General features: G+C 41.9%; 1 protein-coding gene across 3 annotated transcripts; it reads right to left on the reverse strand.

Annotated features, from left to right (window-relative positions):
* sytl2a (synaptotagmin-like 2a) lies at nucleotides 1-25,136 on the reverse strand. 3 transcript variants are annotated; one of them, XM_061739096.1, is made up of 16 exons: nucleotides 25,036-25,136; nucleotides 23,300-23,454; nucleotides 22,732-22,849; nucleotides 17,113-17,167; nucleotides 16,939-17,032; nucleotides 10,127-11,950; nucleotides 9,596-9,697; nucleotides 7,687-7,754; nucleotides 6,729-6,827; nucleotides 6,355-6,521; nucleotides 4,121-4,223; nucleotides 3,672-3,833; nucleotides 3,495-3,591; nucleotides 3,309-3,414; nucleotides 1,368-1,573; nucleotides 1-400 (listed from the first exon to the last, which is right to left on the reverse strand). In XM_061739096.1, exons 1-16 carry the CDS (start codon nucleotides 25,134-25,136, stop codon nucleotides 252-254), a joined length of 3,606 nt encoding a protein of 1,201 aa, XP_061595080.1. In that variant the 3' UTR covers nucleotides 1-251. The 3 variants fall into 3 exon arrangements, with proteins under 3 accessions (XP_061595080.1, XP_061595079.1, XP_061595081.1); XM_061739095.1 differs by having other exon boundaries at nucleotides 9,596-9,700; XM_061739097.1 differs by lacking the exon at nucleotides 10,127-11,950 and having other exon boundaries at nucleotides 9,596-9,700.

The following is a 25,136-nucleotide window of genomic DNA, read 5'->3' on the forward strand; positions in this document are numbered from 1 at the left end:
GATAGATACTTTATTAATCCTGAGGGAAATTCAGACAATGGTTCTTTCTGGACTTCTTCTTATCTAAAAGATATCACCTCAGCAGTTAATGAGATTTTAAAAAAACAACGTGATTAAAAAACCTTCATCATAAAATCATCATAAGATCATTAGTTAGTCAGATCCAGCCAGCTGAGGCTCCTGCTCTCAGCCTGCAGGCTTACATGGATGATTGGCACCAATACACTTCATATACTTCATATACTGTAGCATCACGACGACATGCTCCTGGCTGATTCCAGCATTCTCAGGGGTAAAACGTCTTCCACCCATTCACCACTGAACTGTAACATCCTCTGCCATAAATTCACCTCCTGTGTCGTTGAATCCATCCAGACCACATTAATGCCGTAACTCTTCCCTGCAGACAGTCACAAGCATGATCTGATCATTAGAACATATGTGTCAATTAGCTGGAGTAACTATTCATACCTGCTGTTAAAGACTGATTGGGCAGAAACATGGATCCTCTGAGGGCAGAGATCCTACCATCCAATTGTCCTACATGTTTCAGATGCACAACTCTGTTGGAGACATAGCTATGTCTATCAGGGTTGTGTTAAAGCAGGAAAACATGTAAAACATGGCCCTCGAGGACCAAAATGTGAGGATCTCTGTCCTCAGAGGATTATGATCATGACAAAACAGGAAGTGAGAATGAAGAACATGCTGACGGTGGTGACCCGATCTGTGTTCACAGATCAATCAGACATATGATGTAATGTAACATAAAGTTATTATCTTATTATTATCAAATGAGAGATACATAGGCATGTATCTCTCATTTGGTATGTTTGAAGCTAGATGTTATTTAGCGGACCAGGGAGTCCAACCTCATGCTTTCTTCAAATACTAATAATATACAAGACCCAATATAGTTTTTCTTGTTATTACCAGTAAGGACATTGAAAATGCTAGATTTTTTTTTTTAATTGAGAGAATTTTTTTTCTTATTGTATTTCATTTGAGGATTAAAAACACCATGATGGGTATAAAATTAAAACGGGTCTCTCTTACCATTCCAAAATATAAGTCCATTTATTTGATTACATCACTGAATAATTCAATGAATATGTTTTTTTTTAAATTTGATAAACATGATTGGCACATTTCACATTTCTTTGAGTGTGTATTTAAATATGTTCAGCTTGATGGCCTTATTTCCTAGATTTGTAGCAGTATGTGTTCTGAGGCTCTGGCGCATTCATCTGATGATCTGATGTTCTAACAAACTTGAAATGGTCAGGAATTATCAGGATAATGCTGCCGTGGGGAATCACATGCTAAATTCCTCCCCTTGCCACCATGTCTGATTCGTATAACCTCACCGGTGCCCAGTCCAAGTCTCAGTCCGCCTACGTAATGGTTCTTCAGCCGCTCATGGTCCCACACAGTGAGCTCCACACAGGCCTCTCTCAGGTCCTCTAGTCTGAAGCCGTCATACACCATGGTGTGGTTGAACATGGGGCTCTCTGTCCTCTTCACCACCCTGGTCTTCTGCCGGCTTTTCCAGCTTGTATCAGGAAGTACAGCACTCCAATAGCAACAAGACAGAAGATGAGTTTAAAAACAACATCTAACAAAATCACTGCTAGGGAAACTAAAGAAATTAGTAAAACTGAAACATCTATCACATTATCATCTATGTTTGTGAATGTGTGTGTTATGTTTTATTCTTTGTTTGCTTTGTCGTTCAGTTTGTCTCAAGATAATAAAGGCCAACCAGGATGAATTTTTTTACTTACTACTTTGTGATTTACCAAGACTTATATGCAGGGCCATATGCGGGACTCCGACAGCTATCCATCCAGATTTTGTCTTCTCACACACAAACAGCTATAATGCTTTATGAAAGTAAAAACTGGAGAATGGATATTGCTCCTTCCCCTGCTTTGCAGGGTGAGTGTGGCCAGTCATGTTAGCCTACATGGCGACAATAGCAGTTCTCTATATTGGCTCTGCATGTGTGTGTGCATGTGGTGTGTGCTTTTCTTTAGGACAGGGGTGAGGCAAAAAAAAAATATTTGCACCGGGGCCTATCACCATGATGTCACTGGTTTACAGTGACTGCGTTTACATGCAGTCAATAACCCTTTTAAAACTGGAATATTAGCAATAACACGGTTTTGCACGGCCATGTAAACACCAATAACCCCTTTGAATAACTGGAATTTGCCCATATTCTGGTTTTTAAAAACCCAAATATGACCCCTGGGTTACTCCTTTTCTAACCCGAATATTTGGTCATGTATAACCTAACGGGATATCCCCATCAAAAGGAACAGGAATTTGTTTTCTGCGCATGTTCTTTTAGCAAGGAATCTTGGTCTTTTGAGTCCAGGAAGTTCTTATAAACATGGCGAAACGCAAGACCAGGAGGAGGCTAATCACTTCATAAATGTAATGAAAGATATGAACTTTTTGTCATTTGTAAACGGTTGAAAGTACCGGGATAGCGAGATTTACAAAAAGGTGAGCGAAAAGTTGCGCGAAGCAGGATTTGTACGAACGCCAGACCAGATCAAGCACCGCTGGAAGACGCTGAAAAAGGCGTACTACAGGGCCAAGAAACAAAACGGTACCAGCGGGTCCGATTATCCGCCGTGCTGCTATTATTGTTGTTGTTTTGAATTTGGATACAGGAAGAAGAAGCAGAAATGACGGGAATTGCGTCATGACGTTCTCCGTGCGTCACTGGTTTGATCCAGATATCCCAAATGATTAATTACCATGTAAACAGGGATAACCCTGTTTGCTCACGCATGTAAACGGAATACTCTGAATGTTTCAGTAACCGGAATATTAGCAATAACCTGAATTTTGACTGCATGTAAACGTAGTCAGTATCATTTTGGCAGGAAAAGTCAAGTCACGGCTTAATCATCAACTTCAGAGCATCTGAGTTTTGTGCACAAATAAACCTAAATGATAAAGAGAACTATGTTGCTAAACTTGAAAGACTCAATATTATTGACCCTTACCCTTACATCAAAAGTATCCATGGTGAACTGTGGAGATTTGAACCAAGCCTCTCTCTGTATCTAATGTAACTGCTAATGATGATTTAATCTTTTTCCTTTCTTATACTTTTCTAAATGATTTACAATGAAACAACTTAATTGTCCTTGGGGTGTTAATGAAGTTAGATGTTATTTGATATTCAGTTCAATCACAACTTTTACTGGAGTATTAGAGATATTTGTATTGCTCTGATAGTGAATGTTTGATTTAGTTTTAGCGATGAAACCTTTTACAGGGAGATTTCCTACCATTTCACAAACGGGCTGATGATCCCTCCTCTGACTGGAGGGAGATTCTTGCAATCTTTCACCCAAATCTGCACCTCACCAGTTTCTGTCCGCGCTCTTTGCTTACCTGTGGATTCGGACAGATCACAACAAGTGGCACGTATCATAAAAATGAAGGTTACGTTCAGGGATGAGTGGGGAACTCACTGCGGGGCATCTGCAGTAGAAATCTCAAGGCAACTCTCATCTGTCCTCCGCGCTTCTCCAGAGATGACAGAGTCGAAGTTGAAATCTCTGCTGAGACCTGAACGATGCAGTCTAGGTTAGTGAAGGTCTGACAGCTGCTTGAACACACACATTTACTCACTGGTGTGAGGCATTTACCCTGGCTTTTAATGCATATTCATTGATCTGTGTATTGCTGAAGTCCCACTCAGACAGATCCAGGTCCACCTCACCCAGGAAGCTGTTCCTCCCAAAAGTGTTGTTGTGCCACACTGAGATGTTCAAACTCTGAGTTTTCAGCAGCTCCAGGACAATTTTATACTTTGGAAAGAGAAGAGTGTAACAAATAGTAATGGGGAAAAAATACTCAGGGGGCATTTATTCAAGTATCACCTTAGAGCTGCACATATATAGTACCACATCACATATCACATATGACATATGGAGAAGAAGGAAAGGTTTTCTATCACAGTTTCCTGGATTGACACCTTTTCAATACTAGTTTTGAAAAAAAATCTCAAAAATCTTGGTAGAGTTAGGATTTCTGGCCCTGATGATGCTTGTGTTTAAAAACAGTGAAATGTGAACAGTAAAGACAGCGTTCTTACCGTGAGGACTTCATTGAAGGTTGGGTTTAATGTCTTCTTTTTTGCGCTGGTTTTTCTTTTGCCCAACTTTGTTTTGTCAGGAAGAAGGTAACATTTCACATACCTGCAACACCACAATGGACTGATATAAATCTCTGTGTCAGCCTCCAAAAACTAATTAGGTAACTGATAAGGATCCTGATCCTGACTCTTCAGCTGAGATAGTTGAGATAACTGAGATAAGACCATGAGGCTATACATAATAGTCTGATATGTCTTTTTCTTTCCACTGAGTTAGGTTATGTGGTGTGGCTTTGTGCTGAAATCAGCGTAGATCAATGACACAGCCATCTGTATTAGGGTGTGTTGAGCCGGGGGAAACATCTAAAAGATGCAAGACAGTGGACCAGGAATGAAGACCTCTGGCATAGTCACTGTCTGCAAAGTGTGTGTGTGTATATGTGTGTGTGTGTGTGTGAGAGAGAGAGAGAGAGAGAGAGAGAGAGAGAGAGAGAGAGAGAGAGAGAGAGAGAGAGAGAGAGAGAGAGAGAGATGTTTAAAAAAAAAGATTCAATAAAATTTTAACTGCAACTGGAATATTTTTACTAGGACTGTGTGTTATTGTATTATTATTTAGACCATTTTCTTCAAATACTTGAACACTTCTGTAAATGTTGAGTGTGTCCCTCTGATAACAACCTTGGCCCCAGCCCGGCCCCCCCAGTAAAGTTGGTCTAGAACTGCCACTGGTAGACAATGCTCTGGTCTGCTTTCATTGCTGTTGTCTCTCGTGCCAGACGGTTGAAGATGTGGCAGGCTTGCATCATTGGCTGGATAACAGACTTAAACGGACACTGTGTTCCCATCAAAGCCAGCCTGGATAGAGTAAATCGTGTCTCCAATCCATTCACAATTTAATGTTTGATTTCAAATCTATATCAATTTACATCAGTTCGATGACATAAATTATTTGGTTGATAATGTGGTTTTGTTCTACAGGGGGAGTTTTTTTCACTTCCACCACAAACAGTTCTCCATCCATTCATTCATCCATCCATCCATCCATCCATCCATCCATCCATCCATCCATCCATCCATCCATCCATCCATCCATCCATCCATCCATCCATCCATCCATCCATCCATCCATCCATCCATCCATCCATCTTCGTCTGCTTATCCGGGACCGGGTCACGGGGGCAGCAGTCTGAGCAGAGATGCACAGACTTTCCTCACCCCAGACACTTCTTCCACCTCTTTCTGCTCCCGGTGGGGACAGGCCTGGAACACAGCTGACTCCTCTTGATGTGAAGGAGCAGTTCTACTGTGAGCTCCTACCGACTGACTGAGCTTTTCACCCTTCTTGCCCCTATCTCTAAGGGAGTGACCAGCCACACTGGACGAAGGAAACTCATCTCGGCCGCTTGTATCCACGATCTCGTCATTACTCAAAGTTCATGACCATAGGTGAGGGTGGGAGCGTAGATTATCCAGTAAATCAATCTCCTTTCGACTCAGCTCCTTCTTCACCACGACGACCCGGTACACCGACTGCATAACTGCAGATGCTGCACCAATCCGTCTGTCAGTCTCACGCTCCATCTTTCCCTAGCTTCCCTAGTGAACCAAGCTCCTGCTCTGGTCGTACAGAGACTGAACAGCACTTAGCAGAGGGCCCTCAACCCCATATTCATAGAGCACTCCCCACAGAATACAGTCCAGATCCACAAAGCACATGTGGACTGGTTGGGCAAATTCCCATGAACCCTCAAGCACCCTGCGGAGGGTATAGAGCTGGTCCAGTGTTCCACAACTGGGACGAAAACCACATTGTTCCTCCTGAATCCGAGGTCCTACCATCAACCGAATTCTCCTCTCCAGTACCCTGGCATAGACTTTCCCGAGAGGCAGAGATGTGTGATCCACCTATAGTTTGAATACATTGTCTGGTCCCCCTTTTAAAAAAGAGGGTCCACCACCCCGGTTTGCCACTCCACTGTCTCCGACCTCCATGTAATTGGAGGTAATTGGAATAGTTGCAGAGGTCAAGACAGCCCTAGACAGCCTTGCCACTGAGGAGCTTATGAACTATGTTGTAAGCCAAGTTCCATAAGAGGTACTATAACTACTATTACTATCTGTATAACCCAAAAAATGTGTTCCATTCAAGAACATCCAAAGACGCTGCACTGAGCTGTACCCAGCTGTTGGGTGCCCACCAGAGGTACTCACATCAGCTGATTTTGTAAACTTACGGGTCAGAACGATTATTCTTGGTGTCAGCTACAGCCAGCCCTCTACAGAGCACCACGAAGATCTGAAACTCCACAAGCTTTTGGATGTAGTTTACAGCAAACTGGATGCTTCCCTGGACTCCGACGTCGCCCCAGTCTGCAAGGGAGATGCTGCTTATGCTGCTGAGCTGCTCAGTATTACACAACAGAAGAGAGAAGATACCTTCTGTGAATTTGATGCAGTCATAGAGGTGCTTCAATACATACGTACAATTAAAAACTACACCTGATTGTCTCAGATTTTAGCTCATTTGTGTGCTGGACTACACCAGTAGAAAGGTCACGCTCCAAGCAGCTTTAAGGTCCTAAATTACACAACTTATTCATGGACATACAGACGACGTGCAGGTCATTCCCGAGGAGAGACTCATGTTGGACTTGGAGCTGCCAGTGTCCTGTTTCATGTTGATGTTGAAAGAACTTGCACCGTCTATCTGATGACATCAGCACATGAAAGAAAAACATACATTTAAGTAGAAAAAGTGCCAACAAGTTGTAAGAAACAGCTAGACAGGAGCAGTTGTAAAAATGCTGTATTGAACCAAATATAAGACAAGGTTGTTTTTCCTTTTACAAATGTCAGGGGTTCCTACATTCAGAGACCAAGACCATTACGTCTACAGCAGCTGGTGGTGCAGAACCAGCAACCTGAATGTGCCCATTACAGTACAAGCGGAGCTTGTCCTGAACAAAACTTCTCAAAAGCAGGAGGGAAGAGACAAATAAGAAGTTTTAATGCCAACTTTAACGTGATGGTGAAAAATGAAATGACTGCCAAGAATAAAAGATCACGTGGACAGTACAAGAAGTGTCTGCTTCCATGCGACTATGCAGAGGATACGTGAGTATGAAGACATGGACATCCCCCAAGTCCAGTACTCAGCTGAAACCCCAGTAAACTGTCAGAGTTGGATGCAGGAATCCCTGAATTTAAAAGCAGCCTCGGCTAGTTCAGGTTGACCTCGTGTAATGTCTGAGTTTGTGATGTGGGATGAGTGTCACCAGTGGCAGATTCAGGATTTTTCTGAGGGGCCACATTCCACAGTCCAATTATAAAAAACCTTACCAAGACATTACAAGACTCTTTGCTCATGTGATTTTTTTTTTTTTTTCTCTCCCAAAACCTGTGTCCAGAAAAAAAGGGGGGGGGGGGGTCCTATAAGCCGGGCTGTCTTATGTTTGGGTCAGTATGGGGAATGTCCCTCAGACAAACTCCTTTGAGTTGGTAAATGCAATTGCGATGTCAATGTCACACAATCAAAGCTAACGTCTGCAGAGTTCAGAGTGATTTACCTTATCCTGCTGAAGAACGGGAACAGAACAACTGGCTTTCATTGACCTTGGTTTGGGATGAGTAGAGGCTGATGATGGAAGTGAAGAAGAAACATAGGATTTATAACATCTAGTCACAGGATTACACAGCAGTGTTTTTAAGTTTAAAAAACGCCGACTGGAGCATACATTGTGCACGAGGCATAATACATCCCCATAACAAAGTTCCAAACAGAGCCCGCTGTCATCAGTCAGTGTTGTCATCATTGATAGAAGCCAAGAAGGATCAAAAATACGATGGCTAATAATTAAAATATACTGGCTTTCACAACACAGTCAAACAGAATCCAAATCCAAACCGATGCGATGATAGAGTGTAGTTTAGTGTCTGTGCCGTTGCTGTCTATCAAGTATATTTACCATCATCATTTCTGGTTAACTTTGATTCGCTAGGCAAGGGCTAGCCCTCCACCAATCAGATTGGTCATATGGCACTTTTGCACTAGGACTTACTGAGCCCGACTCGTCACGCCTTTACCCGCCTCTACCCGTTTGTTTTTCCACAGCCAGGGGAGAAGTGGGCAGGTTGGGGTGAAGCTGCTGTGACGTACTCGATTGCGCATCCACTTTGTTCATGTCGGCGCTGATGAGAAATCAGCTGGGGCCGCGAGTGGCTGAGAGTAAAACAGCCCGTCTACATCCCTTTTTTAATTCTCACGTCAGCCACCAGGTTTATGAACATCTGCACCTCAGAGTTGGATCACCAAACAGACGTTTGTGCTGTATAATAAAATCGCTGTGAGCCGCGGGTCGCTCTCGCGCTGACTCCCGCTTCCTGATTCAAACGTCTGACGGCCCCGCCCCCCGACCAATCAGTGGCGCGGAGGGTGGTGACGTCAGATATAGTCCCGGCTCAGCCCGCAAAGAACCTCGCCAGAATGGTTACAGAAATAGTATCGGCTTGGAGCGGCTCTACCCGTCTCAGCCCCTAGTGCAAACGTGCAAGACGGGGCCGCACCGAGCTGAGCCGGGCGGAGGCGGGACTAGTGCAAAAGCGCCAATAGAGGCCGATGGTGAGTGGCCGATTCTACATGTCAAATTGGCCACAATGAACGGCAATGCAAATGCAGATGGATGACTTCAAGGAACACACCAACCCGACTTGAGTCACCGAACTCACCCAACTGCCCAACGGTGTCCGACAGCCGATAATCAGGTTGGTGTGTCACGGCCTTAAGCAACAGTCGAGCCCCCCCACCACCACCACCAGAAGGCAGAGGGAAACTACCTTCTCATTCACCGGTATGAACTCCGATGTACAGGCATCGAGCCAGGGGGCAATAAGGATGCCCACTCCTGCGCAATGCCTCTCACCTTGGGCAACTCCAGTGTGGAACAGAGTTCAACCCCTTTCAAGGAGAACTTCTCAACCTCGTACACCAGCCCAGGTTCCTTCCACATCAGAGAAGTGACTTCCTTGTCTGTAGAACAAGCTTCTGCAGCCAAAGATCGGACCACCAAGGTCCCTGCCTAAGGCCATCACCCAGCTTACTGTACACTGCACCCGACCTCTATGGCCCCTCCAACAGGTGGTGAACCCATGGGAAGGTAGTTTTTTTCCCCATCAGTTTATTTATTGCTTATTCAGTTTAATGCTTATTCAATTAGCATTGAAAGTAACTATACAAATGCCATGGATTTTCCAACACATGTACAGTATGTACAGTACATGTGTTGAAAATATCAGCTTTTTCCCTATGTAGGAATCCCCACAGCAAAGGATTGTACTCTGCATGTTGATATAGATTCCTTTATGGGCAACTGGCGAAACATGGGGTTCAGTCACTCAGGACACTCAGACCTGAGGGGCACTCAGATGGATCAAGTAAATCATAGTTGAAGAAAAATACCACATGAAGAAGTCTCATACTTGTTTGTGAGGTGAGGGTTTCCAGACTTTTGGATGAAGGCAAACTCCTTGAAGATGATGGTTTCAGATTTGGTGTGATGGGACAAGGACGGTCACCACAACCTGCTACACAAGATTACTTATTTTTGTCACATATTTCAGTCACCTATAACACTTCAAAAATCAGTTGTAAGATCACACAGGAAATAGCCTAATCTTTTTGGTTTTTCATTTTTAAGTTGTTAAGGAGGAATAAAGTTTACAAAAGCAATACTCATTGTAATTTTGATCTGCATCTTCTTAGAAACTATATGTATACTGATTTGTACTCATCACACAAAGGATTTTAAAAGTGGACATTTAAAAAATTGAAATTAAAAAATTATATTGGGGCCGACTAAAACACAGGAAATAAAATGTATGCTGTATTTGTAACAGAGTAATTCATCTTTTCAATGTTAATGAGCTAACTCATCTCAAAGACCATCTGTGATTAACTCTGACTTCTTATCTTTAACGAGTTGCCAGTAGAGACAGAATTTAAAAGCTCACTTTCTGAATTTCGTAGAGACAGGGACCAGGTCCTGGCTGTCCCTTCATGGCTGGAGTCTCTTCCTTTGTTTGGGACCTTCTTAGACCAGATACCCAGAGTATCGCTCTCGTCTCTTTGGTTTGCACGTACAGCATCTCCTTCTGCAGCAGTCTCCTCATCTTGGAGAAAATTAGAATGGTGGGCCTTATCCTGCGGTCCTAGATGTTGGTTTTGGAGGATTATAGATCTTGCTAGTTCCTTTCCGGAAGCTGGTCTGGATTGTGTTGAAGCTAAGGGGTTTAAGCTTCTTGGGATACATACATGAGCAAAGCTTGTGTCATCTGGAGGTGGAGGTAGGTGTGAGATGATGTCTTGACTGGGGTTATTGTCCATTACAGTTGTTGCTGCCTGTAACAGGCTCTTCTTCTGTCCTGGAACTGCTATCGTCTTCCATTGTTGCTCTTCAGTAACTTCAGTTATGGGGTTTATGTTTATGTTTATGGGGAAGGTTTTCAAGGGAGAGCCTTCTACACTCGATCCTGTAGGACTTGAGGATTCTCGAGGTAGGAACTTTGGGTGGTAGGTCTTAGATGGACTCTTCCTGACTTTGTCACTCTTGTTTTCTGATCTTGAAAGTTGGGATTTATTTGGGTTGACAATACTTACCTTGATGTATTGTTGACATGGCGACTGTACATCCACACTCGTAGCAAAGCTCTCCAGATGTGACCTGTCTGGACTAACACAATCATTCTCGGAGACTTCTTCCGATTTAAGGACTTTTGGCTTGGCTGTGTTCTCCCAAGTATGTCCTCCCTCAGATTTACTGGAGGACATTTTCAGATCAGACTGACAGAAAACTCCTTGGTCATTGGGTGCTGTAAATTCCTCCTTTAGCTCAATGATCTTGGCTGGTCTGCCCTCTTGAAGTGGGAAACTGGACTTTGTTGGAAGAGGAACTGGGATACGCTTTTCCTGTACAGGAGAGGTGATGTTTTGCTTTGACTCAATAAGCTGCGAATCTGTCATTGAACCTACTGAAGAGTAATCTGTCTCTTCATCAATGAAGACAGGGATGGCTTGATATGTGCTTTCATCTTTTAATATATCTGTTTGCATGTTGCAGTCGGCCTGCTGTAAGAAATTGTTTTCCTGGGATATGCCTGCAGTGTCCTCTGTTTCCATCTGAGCTGAGACAGAGTTGGTCAGACGAACATCAAAAGATTTTATTTCTGTCTTGGCAACAGTCTCACGTTTAATGTCCTGTCTTGCAGAGATTCTCTCTGAAAATTGAGATGTTTGGCTCACTGCTCTGTTCCGAAGAGAACCTTCATTTAACAAGGTTGATTTCTCTTTAAATTGTGTCTTCTGCAGTTCTTTAATTTGCATCGATTCGACATCTGTGATTGGAGTTGATCCATCTGTCTTGTCTCGCTGGACATGTGTGGGGATGTCCACAGTTCCCTCTGGAGCACTTATGTATTTCCTTGGCATGTAGTCTTTCTGCTTGGAAATTGTAAACTCCTTTTTAGTTGGACTCTGAATTTGGGCAGTTTTCTTATCCTCTCTTCTTAAAAATTCTTGAAGTTTTTGTCCATATTTTGGTGAAGAAGCCTGAGATGAACTCTTTGAGGTTCCACTGGGTGATGCTTTGATATTGGAGCTGGCTTCAGGAGAATCAGTGTTGTGTCTGAGTGATTGGTCTGTGGTTTTAACGAGAGAGTAACCCTCATCATCATCATCGTCGGTTTCCGTCTGAACAGGCTTACGTGCCTCCGTAACAGGACAAACAGAACTGGACCATCCAGGGATTATTGGTTCTGAACGAGACTGCTCAGAGACATCTGAAAAGACAGATGGATTATTCAAATACATTTTTTTCCTCTGAAACTCATCAGTATTACTGACACCTGTACAATATTTTTCATGTCAAATGAAGTGTAAAATGTAGTGTTTTAACAACAACTTCAAATCAGAAAGGTTGAAAAAGTATGAAGACATGTTCAGATGAAGGTTAATAATGGACATTTCAGTGCTGATACAGAGCTGAAAGTAAAAAATACTGACAGTATTTCTAAAAGATGAAATCAGGGGGTGATTGCAACAATTAGTCTAATTCAAAATCAGTATTCATGAATGGCCAAGTCTTTGCGGAGGAAAGACTTAGTCAAATGAAAGTTTCTTCAGGACGAGATGAGACTCCACATGTGGCTCTCCAGCATCCAATCATTCCAGTTCTTTAATATGTGTTCCTGAAAAATGTTAAAGGGTTCAACAGTACAAGGTCTTTTTCCTCCCATTTTTGGTTTCTAAATCCTCCAACACCATCTACTGAGGTCAAGTCAGGACTGCAGACTGAGTCCAGTATCGTTCCCTTTCTTTGTAAGGCATCTAAAATGTGGTTTTACTATCAGAACAGAAGTGATCTTGAACCAACAGATGTCGACCTAAACTCTTGGAATATCTGCATTAATGCTGAAGGGATGAGTTTTGGACTCTGGCACAGCCCCAGACCATCACACAGTACGTTTACATGCACTAACAGAAAGTCGAATTGTTGCCTTAATCCGACCGATATCAAATTTTAAAAGCCATGTATACACCTTAGCTGGGCTGTATTCAAACCAAACTGAAGCTCTTGAGATTGAGCTGTTAGTGCCAGATAATGCGTTCCTAATCCGAGTTATTCCGGCATGTATACGCAACCCACGCTTAGCCGAGCTACTGACCGCCCGCCTCCTCCTTCCGGAGGCGACGAGCCGCGGGAGCGGGAATAATAACAGTCACGGCATCACAACAACACGGTAACAGAAGAAGAAGAGCAATATCTTGAGCAATAGCTTGATTTAGATGTGCATGTAACCGCACTGACTGAGTCTGGATTCTGAACTTGTTCCTGGTAACAGTCTGAATGATCCTTTTCCTCTTTGGTCCCAAGTACATGGACTCCATTTCTTCTGAAAAAAAAAAAAAAATCTTGAATACTGACTCATCAGACTACATTACATGTTTCCATGGTGATGGTCCATTGCAGAGCTCTCAGAGTCCAGCGAAGTCTCCTCTGGACAAGTCAACATGAGGTTTCTTTTTCCACAGTACATTTTTAAGTGTCATTATTGAATGTATCTCTGTATTGTAGTGTTGACAAAGGTTTCCATGGTGACCATTGTCCATGTGGTTCTATCAGCTGTTGATGAATGATGGTTCTTGATTCAGAGTCGTCTGAGGCATCAGAGATCTCAGGTGTCCAGGTCAGACTTGTTCTCTTGTCCTTTACACACTGAAATTCCTCCACATTTCTGCAATGGTTTAACATTCTGGCTTTAAATTCTGTAGAGGAAGAAACATGCAAATCCCTTCCAGTGTTTCTTTTGAGAAACACTGTTTTAAACATTTCAGTGATGTTCTCAAATATTTGTTAACAAAGTGGAAATCTTCAGTCCACCTTTGCTCTTCAGCAAGTCAGACTTTCCTGGGTACAGAATGTGTACAAAATAATCATTGCAATCATCTGTTTGAGATAATATTATCCTATTATTATTTCAGCTCCTAATTAGCAAAAAATGGTCCTGTCACATCTATTTTGTAATGTGTTTCAAATGCAAAAATTGGCACATATTAAAACCTGCTGCAGACCACATGGAGACGTGTGGTCTCCAGGTTGAAGCATAAGGCTGTATAACAATGGATGAAAAATGTGTTCATGTGAACCATGACCCGATTTCTTCGTACAAAGTGCAGCCATGTTGCTCAGCAAGCCGACAGAAACACGCCCACCACATGTCTTTCGAAGTTAGCTTCGCTCCTGACTCCTTCAGCCGAACCCCGCTGAAATATCTGCAGAGGTGCTATCAGGTTTCTATATACTGTTTAACATGTTGAATCAACGGTGAAATCAAACATGACCATCACATTTAGCCAATGTTGGCTTAATACAAACGGGTGGTTGAATTGTGAAGAAAGGTAGCATGATTATCATAGATGAGGAAGTGATAAGGGCCAGCGATTGACTGAGCCGACTGCCACTTAATCATATTAGAAATAAATGTATTACTTTATATCAATTATACTGGCGTGGTACAAAAACATTCACCCCCCCTCAGAGTCATGGACTCAAACGATTGAGAGTAAAAAATCTTTTTTGATCCAGGCTGTAAATATGTTTATTTCTGCTCCAAAATCAGACATTTTAACATGGGAGTCAATGAACATTGACTCACTTTTGCAGCCAGCCTCTATCGGTCAGTATAGGGAGGGGAACGAATCTTAGTTACTATGCAGAAGTAACCCACCCAGCAAAGTTAGATTGAAAAAAACGTTTAAAAGAAAACTATGTCATTCGTCTAAACCACGTTTCGTTTTGGTTGAAAAGTTAAAAGGTCATGTTTTCCGGACATAGAAATGTCTAAATCAAGACATCCATTGACCTTTAAACATCTTTTTTAGGGCTAAATCTGGACCAAATCAGACGGGCTAAATACAGACCTATATTGAATGTCTTTTTTAGGGATAAATAAGGGTTATCACGGGCCAACCATAAAACACCCAAGAAAAGACGTCCATGGACGTCTAGTGTTTGGTGGGAAGATGGTTGGCGCTTGGGGTGAAGTCGATCCAGTAACAGGAAATGTCATACTTCCTCCACTGACCCCTAAGGTCTCGATCCAGAGCTGCAGTTGAGCACACACTTTGCTCCAAGGACGAGCAGCACTTAAGGTTAAGACCCACTCATAAATAAAACAGCATCTGGTGAGGAAGAGCCAGAGACTTCCAGCTGGAAGTCAGAATACAGACTTCCAGCATGTATACTGATGCTATACATGCAGTTGAATCTGTCTAGTTTCACTGTTCAAACCTACCCGGTCAACTTTTCCACATCAGAACACAGACACGCCGTCACTCTCTTGTCCACGCGCCCCTGTTACGCAGTTGTGCGTGCACACTTATACACACCCCTGGAACATAACAATATGAAGAAAGCTGACCGCATCTTCCCCTCAGCGATGTATATTTAAAAAAAATATTATTAATATGAGCACAATGAACTTGACCCTTTCTATCTTGTTTCATGCAAGACACGTGAAGTCACACTTCGGTTCCAGAATGGCAGTTTCGTGTACGTAAAGACACAATTTTGCAGGATTTTCCTCTCTTCCTTGTGCCAGTATGTAAAGGCCAATTGATTAAATTGGTGGCCCACTTTTAGGAAATATTACAGCTATTAATTGTGTCGGTCCTTTTCTTCTTATTGTGTAAATTTCACACATATTGTAGCTGCTCTGAGACATTTCCAAGAGCCAAGAGTCATGCAGAAGAGATTATGGCTCTGGAATGTATTTCTGTGTAAATCTCTGGCTGCTCCTGAACCACAGGCATTCAGACGGAGCTCCTGAGAAAAATTCGCAGTGCCAGCTTACAGGCTTATTTCCATGTGGGGATGAGAAAAAACCTGGAATCTCATGCAGCAATGCAAAACTCCAGCCTGTACTGTAGATGTCTTAAAGGTAGCTGACCAATATTTACAATCATGTACAAATGGTTGTACCCCCTGTATTTGTCTGTGTGTACGTGCGTGCGTGCATGTGTGTGTGTCTGTATAAAATATAAGAAATGAATCATACTTGGTTATAGTATTTGACAAAAGCAACCTCAGATGAACAACAAAAATTATAAATTTGAGATAAAATAATGTAGGCAACACTAAGTACCCCATGATTCAGCAGCGCGTAGATCCTCCTTCAGCAGCAAGAACTACCAGTCGATGTTTCTTCCAGCGGCATCGGTAGATGTTTCCTGTCTCCCTTATTCAGTGTCTCTCATGGTTGTTGAGGAATTCTGGTCCATTTTTCTTTCCTTTGCTTCCAGCTCCTTCAGCCGAGGTTCATCAAGGTTCTTGTACATTCACTTCTACACAGCTCTCTAAAGGTCCCACCCAGGGCCGCTGCAAGGGGTGTGCGAACCGTGCGACCGCACAGGGCCTCGCGCCACAAGGGGCCTCGCGCTATGGGCCGTTTTTTTTTTTTTTTTTGTCAAAAATGTATTTTTTTTTTTCGTTTTTTCCCTTATAAATATCAACAGTCACGTTCCATTACAGACCTAAATGTGTACTAGTCTGTGCATATCAATAAATATGTGCAGTGATGCCGCGTGTCTGTTGTTCAATACAACGTCAGACCAAGCGCAGACACAAGGTGCTCTGATCCAGACGGGTGGAGTTGGAACAAACTGTCACACAATGTCGAGAGAACGAGACAGAATCAGGAAATTTCCATCAGGGGATGAAAAAAGAAAAAAAACTAAAGAAAATGGAAGAGTTTAATGCCTCTCTGAAAGGCTCGTTTGATAAATTTGTTACAAAAATCACCGAACCGACCGGGTCTCAAGCAGCCGCGGGGCCCTGCATCGAGGCAAGCCCAGATGATGATGAGGCAGGGGAAGGTATGCAGTATTTTGCTAATTGGAGAGTTAAAATTGCGCATATAGACACCTGATCCGACCCGAAAAACCAAAAAAACTTTGCGCGAGGGCCCCCCCCGGCCATTTCGCACAGGGCCTCGCGAATCTCCCAGGCGGCTCTCCCACCACCACATTTCAACCTGGTTCTGGACTTTGACCAGGTCATTCTAAAACCTTTATTCTTTCATAATTCATTTTTCCTTCTGGCTGCAACTTAATAAATCATAAATTCCATGGAAACAATGTGAGCATACTTAGTGTCACCCACACTACTTCTGCACTTTGTCTTTGTTTGATAAAGGTTGGAGTATTTTCTTTATTCACATGTCAATATATTCACACAAACTAATTATAATAGCCTTTGTAAAGGGCTCACCATCGTTTTGAACGTGGGTCTGTTCCAGTTTTCCATCCACTAAATGAGTGTTGTTTTCTTCAAAGGCAAGCTCACTGCTGAATGGGTTTCTCCTCTGTAGAAAAGTAAAAACATTTGCAGCTCAGCGTAACACGGAGTCTCATTAAACTTTTCAACTGATTTTGTTGAACTTACTTTCATGGGGGATCGTAAAACTGTTTCATCAAAGTCATGACTGTGACTCTGATATCTGGGTTAGATAAACAAAAGAAACATTACATTATGCATTGACAGTTTCTGGAACAGAGATGTAAAACCACAGTAATATATTCGACTAAACAGAATGTAACTAAGTAGCACCTGCTCACAGAATAACAGCGGCAGAAATTCAAAACAAACACATCAGCAAAATCTGTTTTCTACGGAAGAGTATTAGGGCCACTTAAAAAAAAATAAAAAGAATTCTGAGAAAAAAGTCAGAATTCTGACTTTAATCTCAGAATTCTGAGAAAAAGGTCAGAATTCTGAGAAAAAAGTCAGAATTCTGACTTTAATCTCAGAATTCTGAGAAAAAAGTCAGAATTCTGACTTAGATTAAAGTCAGAATTCTGACTTTTTTCTCAGAATTCTTTTTATTTTTTTTAAGTGGCCCTAATACTCTTCCGTAGTTTTCAAATATTGAAAGTAAGAAATACATGTATTTTGAAAAATATGATATCACTTGGGCATTCATACCAGGAAAAAGAGGAACACCTCGCAGCTAATTTAACTTCCAGCATGTCATCAACATGGCAGACTCCCTGAGAGGTTTCAGGGTATCTGCTGTAGAAGCGATACAAAAATCAACGTACAATGATCCAGTGTTATAAGCCCTGGAAGGGAAAACCTGGAAAAAAATTGCTTTTGGATTCAAACCCCGACAGCCAGTTTCCATCAAAGCCCATCAAAGGGTTTGCTGTAGCAGAACCCCAGTTTCCTTGTCTTCCTCATCCTCCCTTGTCACTTCTAACCACATCTCTTTGGTCTTCATTTTCTACATGGTTGTTCCATCTCCAGTATCTGTCAACCTAAGTATTTACTAGTCCTCCTCTTTATGTGTCCAAACTATTCAATCGGTCCACTTTGATTGTAAGACATTCATGTTGTCTGAACCTGGCTTTGATGTTCTCATTCGTTACTTCTTTAATTCTTTACATTTTCTACTTCCTGTCTTTACTTCCTGTCTTTGGTCAGTGCTGCTGTCTCTAAGCCAAAATCTTGTAGATATTACTGTATCCATTTGTACCTATTGTACCTCTTTTAATGCTGAAAATGAAATAAACAATGACAGGTAATGTTGAACACGTATATTTAAATAATTATACTTCAGAGTGTTATATATATATATATATATATATATATATATATATATAGGACTACATTTATATACAGTATCTGTGGGTGGTTGCACTAGTTAAATTTCCTCTACCATAAGGTCCTCTTTACACAAGTTTTCACAGCATCTGTAAAGTTTTTGTATGACAGAACCCAGGGAAGACAGACTGGTGTGAAAGTAAGAATAGTTTATTAAAGGTTGTAGTTGTAGACTGAGTATAGATGGTGAGTCGGACTCTGGAGTGTAGACTTGGGACCCGATCTGCTGAGTGCAGGGATCCAGGTGACTCTAACTTTAGTGAAGAGCTCTACCAGAAACCTGTACTCCTGGATCAGTCCTAGTTCAGCAACCAGAATGCAAAAATCCAAGCTACCAGAATCCCAAGGGCTGAGCAGAAACCATCGTCGAGTAGCAGAAGGGAATAAGTCACAAAACGGAGGGAACATGTAGGAAAACCAACTGTAAACAAACAGGTAGTAACCACTGATGATCTGGCAAAGGGGAGCCGTGAGCACGCAGCTGTGCCTCGGTGCAGTGAATTACTCATCACAGGGCTGCAGTCAAGGTAGATTAATGACGCCGGAGCCTCGGATCATGATGGTATCTTCTGATGCAGAGCCACCGTCCTGCATGTTTTAGATGTATCCCTGCTTCAACACACCCTGCTATAAATGACTCACCAACAAAGTTGTGTAAACTTTGATGACAAGTTGGTGACGACCACTAATTAGAATCAGGTGTGTTAATGCAGGAACACATCTAAAACATGCAGGACAGCGGCTCTCGAGGACCTGCTCTACCCCCAGGGCAATGGTAGCTCCAGGAAGATCAGATGGCTTGTTGATTCAGAGATGGGAATGGTGTTCAGTGTGGTCTGAAACGATGTGGGACCTGTCGACCTGTCGCTTCAAGTCAATCCCAACAGAGCTACAACTCTATCCTATCTTGGGCTTCCTTGATAAAGTCAATGGCTTTGGCTATGCCACGAATATCCATGCCATCTTTGATCCCCTTGCAGACCACCTTGACCCCATAGCAGCACCTGTTTTGTCCTGGTCAGCAGTGTTTCTCCCTGGTGCTACTCCTGTTATAGTTTCTACCTTCTGTTTTTTAACCCATGACTGACCTGCTTTTTATGGTACTTTACCTGTTCTGTTTTGTACTTAAGTTATTTTGTCTTGAGCAGATCTTGTCTCAAAAAGAATTACAGTTGTCTCATAATAACATTTTGTCATAAAAGTTTATATCAACCCATCAACAAGCTGTCACTTCTCTCCAATACTTTCAAGCAGTCTCCTTTTGTTCCTTAAGTTGAAATGACACTGTTATTCAATAATGAGATCTGTTGGATTCCTGTGAACAGCTGATCATAAGCCAAATTAACCCCACTATGTGTGCCTGTCAGTTAATGTGATGTCCCACACTTCAGAAATGCTGGAGCTTATGGGCTCAAGATCATTCCCAGAAACAGAAGAAAACATGAGCATGTGATAGCGGTAAGGAGATTAAGCAGAACTACAGGACCAGTTCCTGCCCCTAAATGTATGTGGACACACACAAGCAAGTTAATCCACTCACCAACAATAAACCAAAGCATCTGCTCCACTAATGCTGCATGTGAGAGCTCAAACATAGCCCTCAAGGCCCAGAGTCCTGCACGTTTTAGATCAGGGATCCTCAGTTCTGGTCCTAGAGGGCCACTGTCCTCCTGGATGCTTTAGTTGTTTCCCTGATTTTACACTCTTGATTGTAATTAATAGTCATAATAGTCAGCTTGTCAACAAGGTCTGCACAAGACTGTTAATGACAGCCATTTGTATTTGGGTGTGTTAAAGCAGGGAAACATCTAAAACATGCAGGACAGCAGAGCTCTAGGGCTGGACGTGGGTGACCCTGCTTTATAGAAACGTGCTAAACTAAATGCTTAAATGTCTCAGTAAATGGGACTAAACGACTACAGTGTACAGTTAAAATAAAATGGGCTTCCTATACACTTTTTATTCCACTTTCAAAAATGATGCCTGATATTCAGTCATCAAAACATTCCAGGTGCAGGGACACACCAGCTGCCCACATGGACAAATGTGTGGCATCCTTCCATCAAAAAGAAGAAAAAAAAACACAAAGGCCACAAAAATAACTTAAAGGAGCTTGAGGCCGGATTGTGGCAGGATTTATGAAAAAAATCCGTATACATTTTAAGTTTTCTAGTAATAATGTCAGATGAAGCGTTCCAAACCCAAAAGAATGAGCCCTCTACTGTATCTCTCCTTTGCCTTGAACAGGCTGTGTGCTGAAAAATGTGCTGCAATTCGGTCCCGAATTTCCCGCGCTGGGCTGCGGATGTGACGTCACATGACGCTGCATGTGCGTTCTCCCCGTTCTCCCGTGCCGGCTTCACTGTTGGCTGCAGTACCCCCAACGGCCGTCGTGGTGAAGGGTGGCGCTAGAGAGTCTCATTTCTTAAAAGGAGCCTCAAGCTCCTTTAAACCAACAAAAGTAATAATAAATAATATTTTACTGAAGATTGATTAATAAAAATTCAGACACTACTACTGTCATTTAGCAGCCACTTTTGTCCAAAGCGACTTACATCTGAGACACACACACCATGGAGCAATTAGGGTTAAGGCTTTGCTCAGGGGCCCTAGACACTAGTTTAGAATTGTGGTTCAACAGAATCAAAACAAATGAATGAAACTGACCAGCTTATTTGTTACTCCTAGATGTAAAATAATGTGACCACAGAGACGTTAATGAACATTTCAGGTGTGTTCAATCTTCAGTCAGTCAGTCATGTAAAGGGTTAAAAGTATACCCTCTGTTGTTGGGCATCATTGGACCAGCGACAGTAAAGGAGACAGTTGTCTGAGGAGATCAGAAAGAACATCTACACCAGTGTGTTAAAGGTAAAGGCTAGAAGACCATCTCCAAGCAGCTGGTTGCTCCTGTGACTACAGTTGGACATTTCATTCAGAAGTTTAGGCTCCACTGGACTGTAGACAACCTCCCTGGACATGGACACAAGAGGACAACTGATGACAAACTGAAGAGGAGAATGGAAACAAAAGAGCTCAGAACAACTTCCAAGAGATTCAAGGTGAATTCCAAGGCCGAGGTTCATCAGTGTCAGATCAGATCATCTATCACTGTTAGAACAAACGTGGATGGCCGAGTAGGACTCCACTGTTAAGAGAACATCATAAAAACCAAGTTTCACTGAGAGTTACACTCCTCGCTGGGTTAACGTGATGGATTCACTGTTGTGAAACTAATTATAACATTTTGGATCAATAATTTTTGCCCAGGACAGTTTTATTAATTTCTTTTAAATATAATTTTTATTCTGCAGAACCATAATAAAGACAATGTCTGATTTTCATTAGTTTTTAGTAAATCATTCATTAATATTGTCAGTTTTGAGTTATTTAGTGATCATCCTGGGTTTTTCTTTCTTTAACGGATGGGTACCAACATCTGTAAGATTAAGTGGGTTTCCATCAGTGTGGGGTAGTTTTAACCGACCTCGACCAGGAATTTCCATTGGACCAACTTAACCCAAGACCTTGCCTTGATCAAGAACTTCAGTGTGGCCCCAAAAAGCTCTGTGTTGTGTTGTCTTGGTCTTGATTGATGAAGCTTTCTCAATGTCACATTAAAGTTAGAATTTTCTCCACTTATTCATCACCAATCAACACCAAGAATACAAACGCAGGCAACAGAAGCACTGCAACCATCTCAGCCCCTTCAATGTTGATCTCCTTGATCTGTGCCAAGACTGTCAGAAAGTGAGTATTCTGTCAAAGAATGATCACATCATGAGCAGGGACCAGTAGATCCTACCAGGATGGGACAGTGTAATGAGGACACAACAGCTGAGAAGTGTGAGGAGAACTGGATGAACCTCCTATGATGACATTAACATACAACACGCTCACCTTATTTTAGTTACTGCATTAGCTATTTTAGCTCGGCTTACTTTGTTGTTGTGCTGTTAATGGCACTAATCGACCGCTGTGACCGGTTCTGGGATGAATTTAGTAAAGCAGTCTGAAGCAGCTATTTTCACCCTCTCAAAACACTCTTCAAAAACCTTTAAGTGATTTTACAGGTTTTACTAGTTTTTTTTTTTTTGTTGTTGTTTTTTGTTACAGTCTACAGTTTTAGCCCGGACTCTGCTAATGAAAACGCACCTAATGCTTTGTCCTTACCGGAACTCTATCAGATTAATCACACCATAAATCCTGCAGACTCAGTCCAGAAATACCCACTGCAGTTCAAGATGTGCTGCATCCACTGTCTATTATTAAATTAATGAAAAAAAATACTAAATGTAAGACTTTCCTGAACTCAGTTGAACTCCAATCCTTCTAGATATTATTGGTGATTCACCAGCATGTAAACCCTGACATCCTGCTGTATCTACTGTGTATGCTCACCCGTCATCGTTGATGTGTGCCTTTACCTCCGGGAGGAGACCACAGAGTTCAGGTGGATCAAACATGTTTTCACTGCTCCCAAATCTGGACCTCTCAGGTAAGATGTAAGAGAGCTCCACTGCAACAGACAGCAGAGCAAGTTCATCAACTATTATCACATACAACCTGCATTCATAACAACAAGTAATTCCAATAAATGTACAAAGCAGCTGATATAACTTCCCCAAACTTTACTCTACTTACTGACACCTCCAAAGAATAACCACTGAAAAGAGCCTTTTCACTATTTTAGTGGTTCATAAATTAGACTGATGCTGATATTTATCAGCATGTACAACATACATTACTTTTATTTATAAGCATCAGTCTTTGTCCAGTCGTTTCCATTTATCTAGAATTACTACTGTTGATCTTGAGGATTTTATAGTTTTTTAGACATTTTCTTTGTGTTTAAAAAGATCATCTTCTGCTTCCAGATACTGTAAGAACTGTAATGTGAATTTCTTTTCTCATTATCATTGTGAATGCTGCAGAAGAGAGGGAAGGATGCAGGATTCACCACACTCACATTTAGTTAACAGTTTCTGTACATGCTTCATGGAGGCTCTGATGATGTCAGAGCCCTGGATGCGATTCTGATGGCGGAGCTGCTTGGTCTCGTAGAACCATTCTCCAGTCAGAAACCTCAGCTGCCTTCTATCATCCACTGTCCTCTGCAGGTTTCTGAGTAAAAAGCAAATACATCACAACAGTAAATCTGACATTAGTTCTTCATCTGCACCTGAGCTTCAGAGCTATAAAATCAATGGTTAACTATAGCAGGAGGCTCAAATATTGGAGTGGTCATCCTTTGAAATAGATGTAATTAAACTTAAAGCCCGAGACTGGATCATGATGTTTTGAACAATGATAAACCTACAACCTTGATTCCAAAAACATTTTGATGTAAATGTAAGTAAAAACAGAATGCAATGATTTACAAATCGCACAAGTCCATATTACAGTCCTTGACCTTCATTTCTGTATTTTTGGTGTCAGGATGCTCCGGATGTTTTCTGTTGTTTATGTCTGGACTGAAGACAGACTAGTTCAGGACCTGGGGTCTCATGTAAAAGAGTGCGGCGCATGAAAACAGTCGGATGTTCAAAAAGTGACTTGAACGTGGAAATTGGCGGTCCTTCACGCACACATCAAGTCTGGCGTTCGGACATTTCTAAGGTTTTTTCCAGAAAGTCCAGAATATGAGTCCAGAGTCCAGAATATGAGGAGACGTGACGTCAACAATAAGTTCACTACCACACGTGAAGAACACGACAGTCCCCACATCACCACATAAGTTACACATGAGTCGAACTGTAACAATTTCACAATTAACCACATAGTCTGAACATACAACTAAAGGTAGGAGCACAACGATGTAACCCTCAAATCACAATGTCAACACAGGTCAACACAACTACTGTTTTCTTTTACAGTTTAAATTGGAGGAAATGACGCCAAATAAATTGTTTTTCAGGCCTCAACTTCATACAGGGGCATATCGAGCTTACGGTTTATGTTGTTTTTTTTGTTTTTTTTCACATGCTTTTGTAAGTTCCTTGTTTGGATAAGTGGTTTTCATGGATATTAATCCTCATCATCATATTTAAATTGATTTACTTGAGGGAGGAGACAGGGGGGAGTGTTGTACTCCCGCATGTATGCTCAATTCCACGTTTATTGTGATGTTCAAAGAAATGGGTGTGAATTTAGGCATACGCACGGTTTTGAACATCTGAATTTTTTTTTGCGTACGCAAGATTTCCACAGAAGGATTCACGATGAAATCCATGCACTCTTTGTACAGGAGGCTCCTGAGAGTCAATGGTGTTGTAATGGATGCAGTATGTGATCTAACATTGTTTTGCTGAAATCTGCAAGGCCTTCTCTGAAAAAGACGTTGTCTGGATGGGAAGATATGTTGTAGTCTAAAAATCCCAAGCTGGAAATCAGAAAAGCCAGTTTTATTAGTCGTAGTGGACCGCCCCCCTACTGGTGCTTAACTAGATTTATTATCCGAGTTTTCAGATTTCGGATCTGGTTTATTGCTCAGTACAGAAAAAGCCATCATGGTGGATGAGTTTAACATTCACATGGATATTGACGGTGATAGCCTTAAGTTACCTTTCAATTCTCTTTTTAAATGCAAATAGTTTAGGACACAAACACACGTTTTACAGCTCAGTTACGTCCAGCTCAAATGATTGCTGTCCACTTCCTTCAGCCTTCTTGGCTTTAAGATTAGACAAAAGTTGAGGCACTCACTGGACTCGTTGCTCCTCAGCATTCTTCAGCTCAGCATCTCTTCTCAGTACGACCAGGATGGTCTCTTGCTCTTCTTCTGTCAGGAAACTCAGGTCAATCAT

Source organism: Cololabis saira, chromosome 14 (genome assembly GCF_033807715.1).
Source record: "Cololabis saira isolate AMF1-May2022 chromosome 14, fColSai1.1, whole genome shotgun sequence".
NCBI classification, from domain to species: Eukaryota; Metazoa; Chordata; class Actinopteri; order Beloniformes; family Belonidae; genus Cololabis; species Cololabis saira.